Source organism: Giraffa tippelskirchi, chromosome 5, assembly GCF_054371585.1.
Source record: "Giraffa tippelskirchi isolate mGirTip1 chromosome 5, T2T-mGirTip1v1.2.pri, whole genome shotgun sequence".
Taxonomy (NCBI): domain Eukaryota; kingdom Metazoa; phylum Chordata; class Mammalia; order Artiodactyla; family Giraffidae; genus Giraffa; species Giraffa tippelskirchi.
Window position 1 is genome coordinate 27,708,150 of NC_137279.1, and position 16,037 is coordinate 27,724,186.

A 16,037-nucleotide genomic window follows, 5' to 3' on the forward strand; every position below is an offset into this window, starting at 1 on the left:
ATCTATCAGTAAGTCCCCAGGGCATCTCCTGCAGAATACATCTTAAATCCAACCCTTTATCACTTCCACCACTACAGCCAGCTCCCAGCTTATCCATCCACACTGGGATAGCCTCTCAGCCAGTCTCTCTGCCTCCACCGTGGCCTTCCACAGTTTATATAGACACCATATAGATGCTAGAGCAGTTTTGTATATTGAATTATATTGTTAACATTTCCCTGTTTTCAATAACTTCCCGTCAGACTAGGAATGAAATGCAAATTCTTTTACAATGGCCTGTATGGCTGCATGTGCCGTGGCCCTTAGCAGTTCTCTAATCTCATTATCACTCACATCCTTGCCATACCAGTTTCTTTACTGTTGTCCCTGCCTCAGGACCTTTGCACCTGGTATCCTTTTAAGTAAAATACTCTTCCCCTAGTTACCTCTGTTGTCATTTCCTCAGTGAGATCCCATATTTATAGCAGACTCCTAATCCCTGCTTTGTTTCTTATGGCATTGTTAATCCTTGGCACTATGTTATATATTTGCATATGATTTACATTATACAAGGGCAAGGACTTCTGTATAAGAATAGCATTTGATGGAAATTACCTGGAGGTCCAGTGGTTAAGACTCCAAACTCTCACCACTGAGGACCCAGGTTCAGTCCCTAGTCGGGGAACTAAGATCCCACAAGCCACATGACACAGCCAAAAAAAGAATAGCAGCTGCTATATACATGGCAGGTGCTCAATAAATCTTTGTTGAAACATTTGAATCTTCAAGGCTCAAGACTCCCCTTCTGGCCACTGCTAAACTGAGTATTGGCCAGGAGACATCTTCTGACCCAGTATGTGACAAGTGTGCATTCCTTGTCACCTCTGCTTGAGGCTCTAGACCAGAGGTCAGGAGACTTTTTCTGTAAAGGGCCAAATAGTAAATATTTTAGGTTCTGCTGGCCTGGGCCCTCATAGCACTAAAGCAGCTGTAGATAATGCAAAACAAATGGGTGTGGCCATTTTAATAAAACTTTGTTTGCAAAAACAGGCAGACCCACTGGCCATAGCTTGTTGACCCCTCCTCTAGACTCCTACTGATTCTGAAATTTTTGACCTTTTCCCCAAATTTTCATGGGCATAAGAGAAGTACTCGACAATCTGATGGGCGGGATAAATTTCTTCCCAGAAGTGGGGAAGACTCCTCCTGGAGCAGCTCTGGCTTGTTTAACCAGACCATCCACTTCCTCACTACTGGGAAGATGCCCACGTGGAGCAAAAGGATGGCCAGAGTATGTGGGCTTTCTTCGTGAAGGAGCCACTGCAGCCTTTTCTCCTCCATCCATCTTCCAAAAAGCAGAGCTGCAGGAGACACTGCACTCGTGTGCACCATGGGCTTTTTACTCTTGTGACTTAAAGAAAGGAGGGGACTGCTTTTCGCTTTCTCGGGTTCTCCTACAACATACTAGAACAGCATATAATGTTTTATATGCATCTTTCGCTTAGGGATCTTGAAGCTAGGCTGGATGAAAAGACTTGGATTTAAAATCTGCCTCTGCCACTGACTAGCTCTGTGACCTACTTTATAGGGTTGCTGTGATGGTAAAGTTAAGTAGTGTTTGTAAAGTGTGTCATCATAGCTGCTAACATTTATTAAGTGCTTTCAAGGCATTGTGCACTTTGATAAATACAATTAAGATATTATCTGAACCCTCACACAACCTATGTTTTTGTAGATCAGGAAACTGAGTTTAGGGACTTCCCTGGCAGTCCAGTGGTTAAGACCCTTCACTCCCAACGCAGGGGGCATGGGTTCCATCCCTGGTCAGGAAATTAAGATCTCACATGCCACACGACACAGCTGAGAGAAAAGGAAACAGTTTAGAGAGGTTAAGTCACTTGCCCAAGGTCACACAATGAATGTGTAGCAGAGCCCACATTTAAATCTAGATTGCCTGCCACCTTCATAGTGCACATAACAAGCATTCCATAAACGATGGCTCTAGGGACTTCCCTGGTAGTCCAGTGGTTGAGAATCCACCTTGCAATGTGGGGGACGTGGGTTTGATCCCTGTTTGGGGAACTAAGATCCCACATGCCACAGAGCAACTATGCCCATGCACTGCAACTATTGATCCCACATGCCACGACTGAGACCTGATGCAGCAAATAAATAAGTATTTTTTTAAAAAACTGATGGCTCTAGTTACAGCCAGTGTTAGCTGCTCCAGCAGGTTTTGTGTCTTAACTAAGGAGTAATTTTGAATATGATTCGGCAGTCGTGCATCCAGGCAGCTGTGTGTTCATCAGCCCCATTTCACTGATTCTCTTGCTCAGGGGCCCTCAAATGAGGCTTCGATATTTACTCTCCTCCCGCTTTCAGAGCCTGTGACCTTCCTGGTGCCATGAGTAGCTCCTGGCAGCTGCCGCTCTGTGGCCAGGGCGGTGGGTTGGGGGGAGGAGACCTCGGTTGTTCACCTTGATGTTGCACTTTCTGAACAGCTTCCAAGGTATGAGCTCAAGCTGTTGACAGAGTTCCTAAAATTCTTTCGTCACTGACTCAGAGACATCCCCATCCTCCTTCCTGTTCCCTTTCAAGAACTGTGCTGGGTTGTTGCACTGATTGAAGATCTTCCTGTCCCCTGAGATGATGGAAATGTTTTGTCAACCTGCTGTAAAAGAGTGGTTAAAGGATAAGCTTTGGAACCACCTGCTAGTGAGGTAGGAATACTAGTTCTTGAGAGCAGAGAGTGTTACTGAGTCTTCTTTGCCCCTGAACTTACGTTTGGCTAAGTGCTGCGTCATTGGTGTTAACTAAGAATACGGAATATTCCTTCCATTCATTTATTTATTAATTTGGAGTATAATTAACTTACTATATTTGTTTCAGGTGTGCAACATAGTGATTCAGTATTTTTATTCATTATAAAATGATCACCACATTGTCACCATACAAAACTATTATAATATTGACTCTATCCCCTACCAATGAATTATTTTATAACTGAAAGTTTGTAACTCTTGATCCCTGTCACCTATTTTGCCCATCCATTGCCCCGCACCCCCACCCCAGGAATCATCAGTTTGTTCTCTGTAGCCACGAGTCTCTGTTTCCTTATGTTTGTTTGTTTTGTTTTGTGGCTGAGTAATATTCCATTGCATATATACCACTTCTTTATCCATTCATCTGTCGATGGACACTGAGGTTGCTTCTGTAACTTGGCGACTGTAAATAATGCTGCATGAACTATCACCGTGGTTTCATTATTCTTAATAATCTTGGCTACTGCCTATTGAGCATTTGCTGCTTACCAAGGTCCATGCTAAGCCTTTTCATGCTTTATATCATTTGATCCCCTAAACCAATAGACCTTTCTGCAATAAAAGAATGTTCTACATCTGCACTGTCCAGTACAGTAGTCACTAGCCATGTGTGGTTATTGAGCATTTGAGATGGGGCTAGTGCAACTAAAGAACTGCATTTTTACTTTTGTTTGATTTTAAATTTAATTAAACTCAAATAGTCACATGTAATTAGTGGCTACTGTATTGGACAGCTTAGCTCTAAATAATGTTTTTAACCTCTTTTACAGATGAGAAAAAGTGAGGGTTAGAGGGTTAAGTAATTTGCCAAAGGTACTTAACTTTATAGTAGCAGAGCCAGTCTTTGCACCCGTGTTTCCTTCTCCAGAGCCCTGGCTCATCACCACCATGCTATACACTTTTTCTATTATACCTTTTGCAGAAGTTGTTTCCTGGTTGCAGACTTTTCCCTAACTCTTCCTATCATGTATACGTATGCAACACCCCCTTGAAATGTACAAGACCTATCCAAAGAGAGTTGGAAAACTTACCAAAGGATATAAAAGAAGACCTGTGTAAATGAGAAAAAAAAAAATATTCCAGGGACTTCCCTGGTGGTCCAGTGGCTAAGACACCACACTTCCAATGCAGGGGGCCCAGTTTGATCCCTGGTCAGGGAACTAGACATTGCATGCCATAACCAAAAGAGTTCCCAAGATACAACTAAAGATCCTGTGTGTCACAACTAAGACCTGGCACAGCCAAATCAATTAATTAAAATAAATTTTTTAAAAAATCTCATGTTCCTGGTGGGAAGACTTGGTATTGCAAAAATACCGATTTTTCCCCAAATAATCTCTGGACTGAGTATAATTTGCTTCCAAATCCAGAAAGTAATTATAGGGAAATGTTATTCTAAAAAAATATGCCAGGAGAGTCAAAACACTTTTGAAAAAGGATGGTTGCAGATGAAGTGGCCTCATTCTGTCCATAGCAAGATGTCTAGAAAAATGGCTTATTAAATCACAAATCAGTAAGGGACTACCAATAAATGTGGAAAATGGGTTATCCATCCAGAAATTAATAAAGCTGAATCCTTACCTTATGCCATACATAAAAAATCTAAACATTAAGAAAGAAACTAAGAAAGTCCTAAAACTATAGAAGAATAAAGGTACTTTTATAATATTAGACTGGGCAAAATGGGAAATTATAAAGGAAAAAATGGACAGATTTTACTATACAAAAAATAAGAATTTCTCAATAGGTAAAAAAGCACCATAAGCAAAGTTTAAAGGCCAGCTGAAAAATAAAAGAAAAAAGAAAGGTCAACTCACACTGGGCAAAAAAACGAACAAATACAAAAACACCTCACATAGCAACATACAGGATTAAAACCTTAACTAACAGAGGGTATCAACAGAGCAATAAGAAAAAAGACAAGCAACCAGGAGAAGGTTGGGCAGAGGTGTGAATAGGCAATTCACAGAAAAAGAAATACCAATAGCGAATAAGGGTGTTCCACTGCATTAGTGATCAGAGAAATACAATTTAAAACACTTAGATACTGTTTTTCACCCACTGGACAGGTGGAAATTAGACTAATTATCCCCAGTTTTGGCCTGCATGATGGGAATGTAAATAAGTCCAACATTTTAAAAGGGCGCATAGCCAAAGCAAGGTTTAAAGGCCTTGCTTTAGAACCAGCCATATTAGAGTTATGCATATTCTTCAGCTCTGTAGTTCCACGTATACTGTTCTGTTCCACCATACAGAAATAGCCACCAAGGCATCCCCAGATGTGCACTGCAATATTCTGTGTAATATCAAAGAAGTGAAGACAATAGCTGTATCTAACAATGGTTAAAGCATGGTGCAGCATATTTTAGAATACACTTGTGGCTGTTAAAAAAGAATGGAGTGGATCTCTGTGTAATGATGTGGAAGTATATGTTTGATATATTAAGAGAAAGCAAGTTTCAAAGCAATGAGTACAGCATGATCCCATTTCACTCTTTTAAGTCTTTGTATGCAGGAAAAGAGTTGGAAGGGCACACACACAGGCTGTTGACAGTGGGGGCAGGGAGAGGAGGTCTTCATACATCATATATATATTTATATATGTGCATATATATATGAGGCTTCCCTTATGGCTCAGCTGGTAAAGAATCCGCCTGCAATGCGGGAGACCTGGGTTTGATCCCTGGGTTGGGAAGATCCCCTGGAGAAGGGAAAGGCTACCCACTCCAGTATTCTGGCCTGGGGAATTCCATGGACTATACAATCCATGGGGTCACAGAGTTGGACACAACTGAGGAACTTTCACAACAACAACAATGCATACACACACACTTCCATGTCGCTTGCACTTTTACGATGAGCAAATAATGCTTTTAGAATATATCTTGTTTTAAGGTATCTTGACCTGAAAAAGGAGTCTGAGTTCTAGCCATGGCTCCCTCACTTAGCTGAAAATCATAGTGAAGGACTTACCCTTCTTTGACTTTAGTCACTTTCTCTGTTTAAAGATAAATAAGTAAACTTTTAAACTTTTCCATATTTTTTAAGTGTTATGGTGGGTGTGGCTCCTCTATATTCAAACCAATGAATAAGCCTGTGTTTTCCTTCCTTAATACAGGAGTTGCACTAGATCTCTAAAGATCCTTCCAGTTCTTACATCTAAGAATCTCTGATCTCAGATTTTCTTGGATTTTGAAATTAAAAAAAAAAAAAAGTAGAGGGGGTACTTCCCTGGTGGTCCAGTGGTTAGGACTCCACACTTCCAATGCAGGGGGCCCTGGGGTTTGATCCCTGGTCAGGGCACTAAGCTCCCACATGCCATACGGCATGGCCAAAAAATAAAAACTTAAAAAAAAAACAGCTGGACCTGATGTCATGGTTCTTGGTGGGAACCCATGCAAGCGTACCTTCAGCCACTGCAGTTTCTGGAGGCTCTTTGCTGTTTCTTTTAGTTCTAGGAACCTCTGCTCCTGGGGCTTGCCTCTTGGGAGGAGGGGCAGACCCTGCAGGACGGAGGCCTGTCCGGGGCCAGCAGGGCCGCTGGGTTTACTCTGGGCCACTGAGAAGAGAAGCTATTTTTGTTGTGGGGGCTGAATGGTTGGCCTCCGGCCAAGAGCGCGTGCTTGCTGGTGTGGTTGATGCATCTTGCCTACTGAGGCCGTTTCTGCCACTGCTTCCAGAAAACACTTGAGAGCACGTTTGTCCAGCACCAGGAGCTTAAACCTGAGATGAGTGTACAGAGGTGAGTGTTCTTTTTTTTCTGTCCTTCCCCACTCTGGCCTTTAGAAGGGCAGCAGTAGACCAGAGGGAAGTGAGAAAGACTTTCCTCCCAGAGCTTTGCTCCTTGACAGAGGCCCCCCTCCTCACAGTGGCTGCGGAGAACTCAGTTCTGATCTGGGCTTTCTTGTCCTTACTGGAGCTGAGCTAGCGGCCCTTGCCTCTATCAATCTGCTGAGGTTACTCCGTGCTGCAGCTCATCACACCTACTGGCCAAATCTCTCTATTTTTAATATGAGGTTTGTTGCTGTTCAGTCACTAAGTCATGTCCAACTCCTTGAGACCCCATGGACTGCAGCATGCCAGGCTTCCCTGTCATCACTATCTCCCCAAGTTTGCTCAAACTCACATCCATTGAGTCAGTGATGCCATCCAACCATCTCATCCTCTGTCGTCCCCTTCTCCTCCTCCCTTCAATCTTTCCCAGCATCAGCGTCTTTTCCAGTGAGCCAGCTATTTGCATCAGGTGGCCAAAGGGTTGGAGCTTCAGCTTCAGCATCAGTCCTTCCAGTGAATATTCAGGGTTGATTTCCTTTAAGATTGACTGGTTTGATCTCTTTGCTGTCCAAGGGACTCTCAAGAGTCTTTTCCAGCACCACAGTTCTAAAGCATCAATTCTTTGACACTCAGCCTTCTTTATGGTCCAACTCTCACATCCATACATGACTACTAGAAAAACCATAGCTTTGATTATTACAGACCTTTGATTGGCAAAGTGATGTCTCTGCTTTTTAATACTCTGTCTAGGTTTGTCGTAGCTTTTCTTCCAACAAGCAGGCATCTTTTAATTTCATGGCTGCATCACCATCCACAGTTTTGGAGCCCAAGAAAATAAAGTCTGTCACTGCTTCCACTTTTTCCCCATCTATTTGCCATGAAGTGATGGGACCAGGTGCCAAGATCTTAGTTTTCTGAATGTTGTCTTAAGCCAGCTTTTTCAATCTCCTCTTTCACCTTCATCAAGAGGCTTTTTAGTTCCTCTTCAGTTTCTGCCATTAGGGTAGTATCATTTGCATATCTGAGGTTATTGATATTTCTCCCAGCAGTATTGTTTCCACCTTATGATTCATCCAGCCTGGCATTTCACATGATGTGCTCTGCATGCATAATATTAGGTTCTTTCTCTTTTTTTTTAGGTTTATTTATTTAGTTTTGGTTGCGCTGGGTCTTTGTTGCTGTGCGCAGACTTTCTCTAGTTGCCGTAAGCGGGGGCTACTCTTCACTGTGCCATGTGAGCTTCTCATTGAGGTGGCTGCTCTTGTTGTGGAGCATGGGCTTTAGTTGCTCCGTGGCATGTGGGATCTTCCCGGACCAAGGATTGAACCCACATCCCCTGCATTGGCAGGTGAATTCTTAACCACTAGACCACCAGGAAAGCCCCCAAATCTTTTTTCAGTCCAGCCTGGGAATGGTATACTTCTTGGTGGAGGGCTCAACCTGGGCCTGGCAGGTACCTGGATCCATATCCAGCCAGCTTCCTCAGGTAAACCCAGTGTCCCATGTCAGCCTCTGACAAGAAGGCCGTCGGAGCAGGTGGCCACGTCCCTCAGCCCTTGGTTTGTGCAGAGGGGCAGCTTCAGGCAGGCCACCGTGTGGCCAACTCTGGGGCAGAGCGGGGGGATTTACTGGGCACTCTGTGTTCATTTGTATACATAATACTGTAGGTAGAACTCCTTGAGTTATATAGCTTGGTGGCCCCAGGCTGGAAATGTATCTCCTGAGACCCACATGCAGACCATGACTTCCTCGCCAGCATCAAGCTGTCATTGTGACAAGCACACAGAGTGCCTCTTGGGGACTGGGCTCTAAGTCAGCGTCCCTCCTGTGCCCACTGAACCTGTGGTACAGGAAAAGCAGCTGGTGCAGGCAGTTCGAGGTTGATTTTGTTGGTCATCGTGGATACATCCTTTGACTGATGTTCTTAGCTACTTTCTTTTTTCTTTTTAGTTTCATTTCTTTATTTATTTGCCTGCATTGGGTCTTCGTTGTGGCATGCGGGATCTTCTTTGCGGTGAGCGGGCTTAGTTGCACTGTGGCACATGGGATCTTAGTTTCCCGACCGGGGATTGAACCCGCATCCCCTGCATTGGAAGGCAGGGGATTCTTAACCACTGAACCACCAGGGAAGTCCCTTTAGTTACCTTCTTGATTCCAGACCTTCTGTGGCCCTCCTCTTTGTCCATTTCTAATCTGGGGGGATTTTGTTTTTCCTTTCAGCTGCAGAGCTACTTTGCCGCCTGTGAAGATGAGACCCCTGCCATCCGCAACCACGACAAAGTCCTGCAGCGTCTGTGTGAGCACCTGGACCACGCTCTGCTCTACGGGTAAGGGGACAGCAGTTTCTGGAGAGGACTCTGTGGCTGGACAGGGCAGGACCAAGGCCATGAGTAGCCTCCAGAGGGAAGTCCCTAGCCTTGTTTGCCCTTTATTTCTTCTCTCCTGGCAGAAAGAGATTGGTCTCACTCAGGGGGGGCTGCAGACTGTCTGAGGTTGTCCCAGTAATCTGTCTCTGAGCAGTCATGAATGATGGGGGAAGGGATTAGTCACAGATGAAATGATGGCGTGAAGGCCTGATGGTGGAGGAGGAGGAGGAGACCTGTGGGTGCCCTGGGAAACCCAGCTTTCAGCCTTGCACTTCCTGCCAATACAGAGGCTGGTGGGCCCACTGACCACAGCATCCCAGGGTGGCCCTATCCAGGTCACAGCAGCTCCTGTCCTACTTTCTCAGGCTGCAGGACCTCTCCTCTGGCTACTGGGTGCTCGTGGTTCATTTCACCCGGAGAGAGGCCGTCAAGCACATCGAGGTGCTACAGCACGTGGCCACCAACCTGGGGCGCAGTGAGTAGAGCCAGGCTGACTCGGGGAAGCTCCACCCTCCCTGCGGGTAGCTTGGAACTCAGGTCAACCTGGGAGGCCAAGTGCCTCGTGGTGTCCAATGGCGGAGGGCTGTTAAAATGCCAGCGCTCTCCACAAGGCCTCGCTTCTCCCTGGCACATGACATCTGGCTGCAGCCTCGTGGCTGTGAGGAAGGAGAGTAAGATGCTGAAGAGAGCTGGGCTCCTTCTGAATCCCAGCCCGAGCAGGAGTGAGGGGTCTTGCCTCTCTCCTTGAGCTATGATCAGTGTCAGCTACAGGGTCAGTACATCATCCTTGCATTTCTCAACCCATCTGGGGTTTGCAGTCTTCCCTGTCAGTCCAAGTTTCCTGGCCAGTTACAGGCTCAAGTCTGATGGGGAAGGTCAAGATTTCAGGGTGTGACACTCCCACAAGAGAGAAGGCTGTTGGGGTGCTTGCTCCCCTCGGCCACTCCTCCTCCCTCCCCTCCTTGCCAGACCAAGGAAAACTGGCACCTGCTGGATCTTCCTCCCACTTACTCCTGCCCTTCATTTGCAGGCCGAGCCTGGCTGTACCTGGCCCTCAACGAGAACTCCCTGGAGAGCTACCTGCGGCTGTTCCAGGAGAACCTGGGTCTCCTACACAAGTACTATGTCAAGTGAGTGTCTGGATGCTGGGTCTCACACACGCAGCTCTTGCGTGCCCCTGAGCCTCGTCCCAACGTCTTATCCATACACATAGCACACTGTGCCCCCCAGGGGCCTAGCCCAGCTGGGCAGCCTGAAGACACGCCAGTGATGGCCTGAAGGCCAGTAGAGCTTGCCTGTGATGGCTCTGGCCAGGAGTCCAGGTTCCAGCTGGGCTCCATGAGTCGTTTGGTCCCTGATCAGCCTTTGCCTGACCCTCCAGCCAGGCCTCAGAGCTGACCAGAACACTCAGCCTTTGCTGGCATTGCTGCAGGAAGTGTTTAGAGCAGCTGCCGAGAGCTGCCACAGGCCCCATATTTGAAGACACGAGCAGTGAAGTGCCTGTGGCTCCAGACCCAGGAAAGAGTGCTGGAAGAGGGCAGGCAGAGGCCACATCAAGCTTGGGGATGGAGGGAAGATGTCACACGTCAAACTTCAACACAGCTGGCTTGTTGGGGAGGCAGGGCCATGCTGGGAACCAGACACAGAGCCACCATGAATGACTCTGTCTCATGCCCCGCAGGAATGCCCTGGTCTGCAGCCATGACCACCTGACCCTCTTCCTGACCTTGGTATCCGGGCTGGAGTTCATTCGGTTTGACCTGGACCTGGTGAGACATCCCGGCTCTCACTGCTCATGGGGGCAGAGGGTTGAGCAGGGTGGACGAGGTCCCGCCCAGGGAGCCTGATGAGCAAGGCTGAGTCTGAGCATTGTCCTGTTTGTTCAGGTGAGGGAACAGCTCAGGGTCTGCCCAGGGGAATTGAGGTGACTCTGTTGGCCAGAATTCCTAGTTTGGGTGGCTCCTTCCTGTCTCTCTGTCCCAACTTGGAGAAAAACCACATCACCTAGAGTATTTTAGCACTTAAGTATTCTCCTTCATGTTCAGAACATGAATCTTTGAGAGAGTCGAGGCAGATTCATCCTTGTGCCTCCTGGGATCCGGGGAGCCTCTCAGCTTCCTGCTTCCCAGCCTCCCTCCTGGTCATGGTCATGGTCACGGTCATGGTCACGCACTAGAGCCAGTGCAGTGCGGCCCAGGAGCTTCAGAGGCACCTCTGCAGCCCCGTCAAGATGCAAGAAACTGCCCTCTCCTGATCGGGTCACCAGCCTAGATCCAGACCCCAATAGCAGAAACTAAAGAAAATGAGCAACTCTTAATAGTACAAGAGGTTACAGAGGGTCAGGAGGCCCAATGGGCACTGTCATCCCTGGGCCCCGAGCGCATAGCCTTATGGGCCACAACCATTCACAATCCTCCTCTCAGCAGTTTATTTCTGGATTTAGCACCTTAAGCACGTTGATTTCCAAAGAAAAACCAGCCTGGAAGAAGGTGAAGGCAGGTCCGAGGAAGGCCATGTATTCAGGCCCACTGCAGCCTGCTGGCACCCCAACCTGCCTCTTCCCCTCTCTCCTCAGGATGCCCCCTACTTAGACCTGGCCCCCTACATGCCCGACTACTACAAGCCCCAGTACCTGCTGGACTTTGAAGACCGCCTTCCCAGCTCGGTCCACGGCTCAGACAGCCTCTCCCTCAATTCCTTCAACTCCGTCACCTCCACCACCCTGGAGTGGGATGACAGCGCTATCGCCCCATCTAGTGAGGGTGAGTGCCAGGGCGGGAAGGGGCCGGCCTCTTGCGAACAGATTCTAAGCCACGTAAGCCTGGCCAGGGGGCATCTTTCTTGGCTGGTCCAGTGGTGGAAATTCAGAGTTAAATCAGGCCAGTCACTTCCCGGCTCTTCTCTTTCTCAATGTCCCAGTGGTGGCTCAAAAACTGATTCTGGGGATCAAAAGCCACGATGAGATCTTATGAATGTTAGACTCCTTTTCAGAAGGCTGTAGACACGCACCAGGGCAGTTCTCTGTGGTCAGGAGGATCAGGAAGGCAACCTGGAAATTTCCTGACATTGCAGGGGTGAGCATCGCCCACTTTGGGGGGTGGTCCTACCCTCAATTCTAGGTAGAAAAGGCTAAGCAACCCCTGGAAGGAGGAGGGAAAACCCAATGGGTCTCAAAGTTAAGAGGCAGACTTGCCCCCATTTCCCCTGGTCCATCGATTTCTGAGTCCCTCCTGTCCTTGACAGCGTGTCAGAGGCAATCACACACATGGCAGCAAAGACCAAAAAGGAACATCTTCACGTCTGTAGTCATTTGTTGTCTTGGTCCAATGGCTGGTTGAAACAGCCTGGTTTCTTCCAAACCTTTCACCTCTGTGTTTATTTGTAAAACTGGCTGTTTCCCCACCCTTTCCCCATGTGGGAAACCAGAGCTGTTTATGTACTGCACTCCACCTCATCTCCAGCGAAGGGGCTCCAAGCACCAGTTCAGCCCCAGGGGCACCCAGAATTGCATCAGCATTGAGACCTTGACCTTCTTTGTTTCTGCCTATGGTGTGGCCCTCTCTCCCAGGGAGGGCAGTTACTTTCAGTCTGACTGTTAGCTAGATTTGTATTGCTCTCATAGGAGCAGGAGTTAGCAGCTCAGTCTCCTTGGGTTGGGCTCAGGAAAGTCAGCAGGACAGGCCTCGAGGGAGCAGCCAGACTGCCCAGAGACGGAGATGTCCCTTGAGCCCACCTCATCTTAGATGCTGGGTTTGGCGGGAAGGAGAGCAAGGGGTAGGAAACGAGGTTAGGTGCAGGGGAGCCGTGTTCTTCCAGGCTTGGAATAGGTTGCCTGCAGGTCTTCCTAGGGGTCAGAGGTCACTGGGCCAGTGCCCGAACTGAGAAGCAGCTGGGATTCTTATAAGTTCCCCTGAGGTGGTCAGAGAAAATATGGAAAGTTGAATTTTTCCTCTCTTGTGTTCTCTCCATGTCTCCCACCCTGTTGCCCCCCACCCTCCCTGTCCTGCCAAACTACCTATGTTTCTAATCTTCAGTTTTGTCCCTCGTTTTTGTAGATTATGATTTTGGAGATGTGTTTCCAGCAGTGCCGTCTGTACCCAGCACAGACTGGGAAGGTGGGACAGAGTCTGCTGTTACCCTCTTTTCCTGTTTTGCAACCTTTCCATACCAAGCTTGCTGCATGACTCAGAATCAGCTCGTTATTTATGATAATGTCAATGATCGTAATAAAGCCAAGTCTGGTGTTCTGACAGATGGAATTCTGCAGTAGAACTTGACCTTGAGGCCTAGGCCAACCCCTTCTCCCAGTGCACGATTCCTCCCTTTATGCTGCGGCCTTGAGTCACTGAGTGGCTGCGTTTTAGGGACACACAGATCACCCGTCCCGATTCCAGTGCCAGTCATGCACCAGACGTGTACAGGGGACTGCCAGCTGAGGGGCCCTAGTGGGGTGATTGTTCAGGAAAACACTGCCTTTGAACATGGGGGTTGCAAACTCCTTTAGGTCAGACGCGCATCTGTGTTACAGACATCAGGAGGCAATGCAGACGGCCTGATCCACTTCTTAACGGCTTCCTCTTGAGTGTTTTTGGAGATTGAGGTCTGAATGAGGGAAATTGCCCTAGCACGGCTGAAACATCCTCTTTGAAATTTTAAGGTCAACTAAAGTGAAATCTGTCAGGCACTTACCTATTGGCCCACTGGTTGAGACTTTGAGCTGCCAATGCAGGGGGTGTGGGCTTGATCCCTGGTCAGGGAACTAAGATCCCAAATTTCATGCAGTGTGGCTATAAAGATTAAAAAAAAAAAAGAAATCTGTCCACCTTCCACCCTGTCCACTAGGTGGCAGCAATGCTTGGGCCTTTTTCTACTGGTGACGCCACTTCTGGGCTTGAGAATAGCCCTGAAGCTATTCTTGGGATTCCCATGACTACTCCAAGCGGAGGACGTGTTTCTGAGGTTAATCCTTCCTCCTTAAAGCTGAGGCCAAAACCAGAGCCCCTCTTAATAAACAGCCCTGCCCTGAGGGCCACTTCTGCCCAGCGTGGGTGCAGGGTCGGCCTCTGGAGGAGGTGGTGCCAGCTGGTCACCCTGAGCCAAGGGACGGCGGTTTTGCTCAGAGCTGGTCCCCATGTTGTTACAGCCATCTTCTGAGTCACGGATGACGGAGGCTCTTTTCCCAAGTAATGCAAGTGTGCAGTAGCTTTGGTTTGAGGGAAATAAAATATGGCTTTGAGAAAAATAAATTTATGTCATCTGGCCAAGAGAATAACATTGAGGAGTCCCCCATTTTAAGTCGAGATTAGCTTGAAATCCAGAATTCCATCATAACATCATTTATCCTGCCTCTCTTCTTGCAGCTCACATGCTGGGCATTGATCCCCGCCCCCCGCCCCCCCAGGTCTAACAACTAACCCCTCCTGACCCAGCTACTTTCCTGTTGCAGTCACTTGACAAGCAGGGCCTGACCCTCCTCTGCAGCCCTCCAGAGCTCCCTGTGGCCTGAGAACTAACAGCCCAGTCGCACTGCTTGCTTGGGCTGGGCTGGGCTCCAGGGTGGGGTGAGATTGTCCCAGCAGTAACCACCCGCTTTCCTGGTTCCTGGAGCACTGACGATGCCCTGAGCCGGTTTGGCAGCTCCCCTGAGGCGGCTCTCGCGGTTGGAGAAGAGCAGGATTTGGAGGCAGCTCCAGGCCCTGGGATGGGGACTGGGGAGGCCTTTCCAAGAGCCCTGGCTCATGTACAGAACTGGTGGGTATCTCAGCCCAGACCCCACCACGCCCAGTGATCTGCTTGCTCCCCTCCTGGGACCCCTCCCCTGGGCAGCTGCACCTCTCAGGGTTGAACAGGAACACATGGACTTAGCAGGAGCCTCTCAGACTGAAGGGCAGGCTTTTTTGCATCTGAGAAACAAGCTGTGGGGGTCCCTGGACATTTGAAGAAAGGCTCCTATTTCACCTGTGTTTCTCTAGCAGAGCTGGCAGCTGCTCTTTGCCCCCTCCTTTGGCCTTATATTAAAAGACAGTGTACTTTTGATGCCATGCTGTGTCAGCAGACAGCTGCCCCATGGCTTCCCAGATCCACGAAGCAGGTTTGGCCCTTCCAGATGAGGCTGAGGGTGGGAAGCCTATGCACCACGTCTCCTCTGATAGATAAGGGCCAGCAAGATGTGCGCAGGCTGGCAAATGGGGCATGAACATCCTGTGTCCTTTGCCATCAACCGTCACCGTCACCCGAGCCATCCTGCCAGCCTGGGCGGTCTTCCATCTGCCACTGGATAAACACCCCTTATGCTTTCATGCTGACACTCCCTCCTCTCAGTGTCCCATTTCAGGGACCTGGGATGGACAGTTGGGGGGTGGGAGGGCTGTTAAACCAGCTCCTCTCCAGAGGACCTGTCTCCCTGGGGGAAGAGTGCCCAGGGAGGGCCAGTAGGCAGGCTGAGGTTTGAGTGAAATGAAGTTCTCAGCACCTGGGCTCAGTTCTCTCAGGGGAGAAGGGTCCACGAGGCATCTCTTAGGGGGGCAGCGACTCTGCACACCTTTCTTCCCCCTCTGGCCTCTTCACTGTGCTCTAGGTCGTCCTTCCTGCCCTTCCCCCGGCTCCTCACCCTTAGACTCCCTGTCCTGGACTCTCAGCGTCTGCAGCCCTCATTTTCTCTGATCCTAGTTCTCTTCTCTCCTCCTTTGTCCCTCTGTATCTGCTACCATGGGGGCCCCTTCAGAGGACTTTGGGTATCTCAGTCCTGTCAGGGGCGTGTTGCGCTAATAGAGGCGCATGTTAGCCTGCGAGGCGTGCGGCCCATCTTCTGAGCCATCAAGGTCACCACCCCCAAGGGGCTTAAACCTGGAGCCTGCTTAACCTTGAGGCTCTTGACTCAAACTCGGCCAAATTGTTGAGAACTCTGGGGGACCCAGAGCGGGTGGCAATGGCGTTCCTCCAAGTTGCTCTTGAAGCACAATCCCACGTCCTGCTGGCGGGAGGCTTCCACTCCTGAAACAGGGCCACCCCGGTCAGAATGCCCTGGGAAGAACTCGCCTGCCTCCCTCCCAAGATAAGGCGTGCTTTGGGGGCCTGGGGTTCCCAGCTGGTGTCT

General features: G+C 48.8%; 1 protein-coding gene across 3 annotated transcripts in view; it reads left to right on the forward strand.

Annotated features, from left to right (window-relative positions):
• PLEKHM2 (pleckstrin homology and RUN domain containing M2) overlaps positions 1 to 16,037 on the forward strand; it is a 39,519-nt gene that overhangs the window by 15,069 nt on the left and 8,413 nt on the right. The window contains exons 1-7 of one of the 3 annotated variants that reach the window (XM_081488102.1): positions 6,479 to 6,543; positions 8,796 to 8,902; positions 9,307 to 9,416; positions 9,972 to 10,071; positions 10,623 to 10,710; positions 11,517 to 11,703; positions 12,997 to 13,056. In XM_081488102.1, the coding sequence (XP_081344228.1) occupies positions 11,547 to 11,703; positions 12,997 to 13,056 (217 nt within the window). In that variant the 5' untranslated portion in view covers positions 6,479 to 6,543; positions 8,796 to 8,902; positions 9,307 to 9,416; ... (1 more) ...; positions 10,623 to 10,710; positions 11,517 to 11,546. Of the gene's footprint in view, positions 1 to 6,478; positions 6,544 to 8,795; positions 8,903 to 9,306; positions 9,417 to 9,971; positions 10,072 to 10,622; positions 10,711 to 11,516; positions 11,704 to 12,996; positions 13,057 to 16,037 lie in introns of those variants that run through there. The other 2 variants (XM_081488100.1, XM_081488101.1) reach the window with 2 other exon arrangements.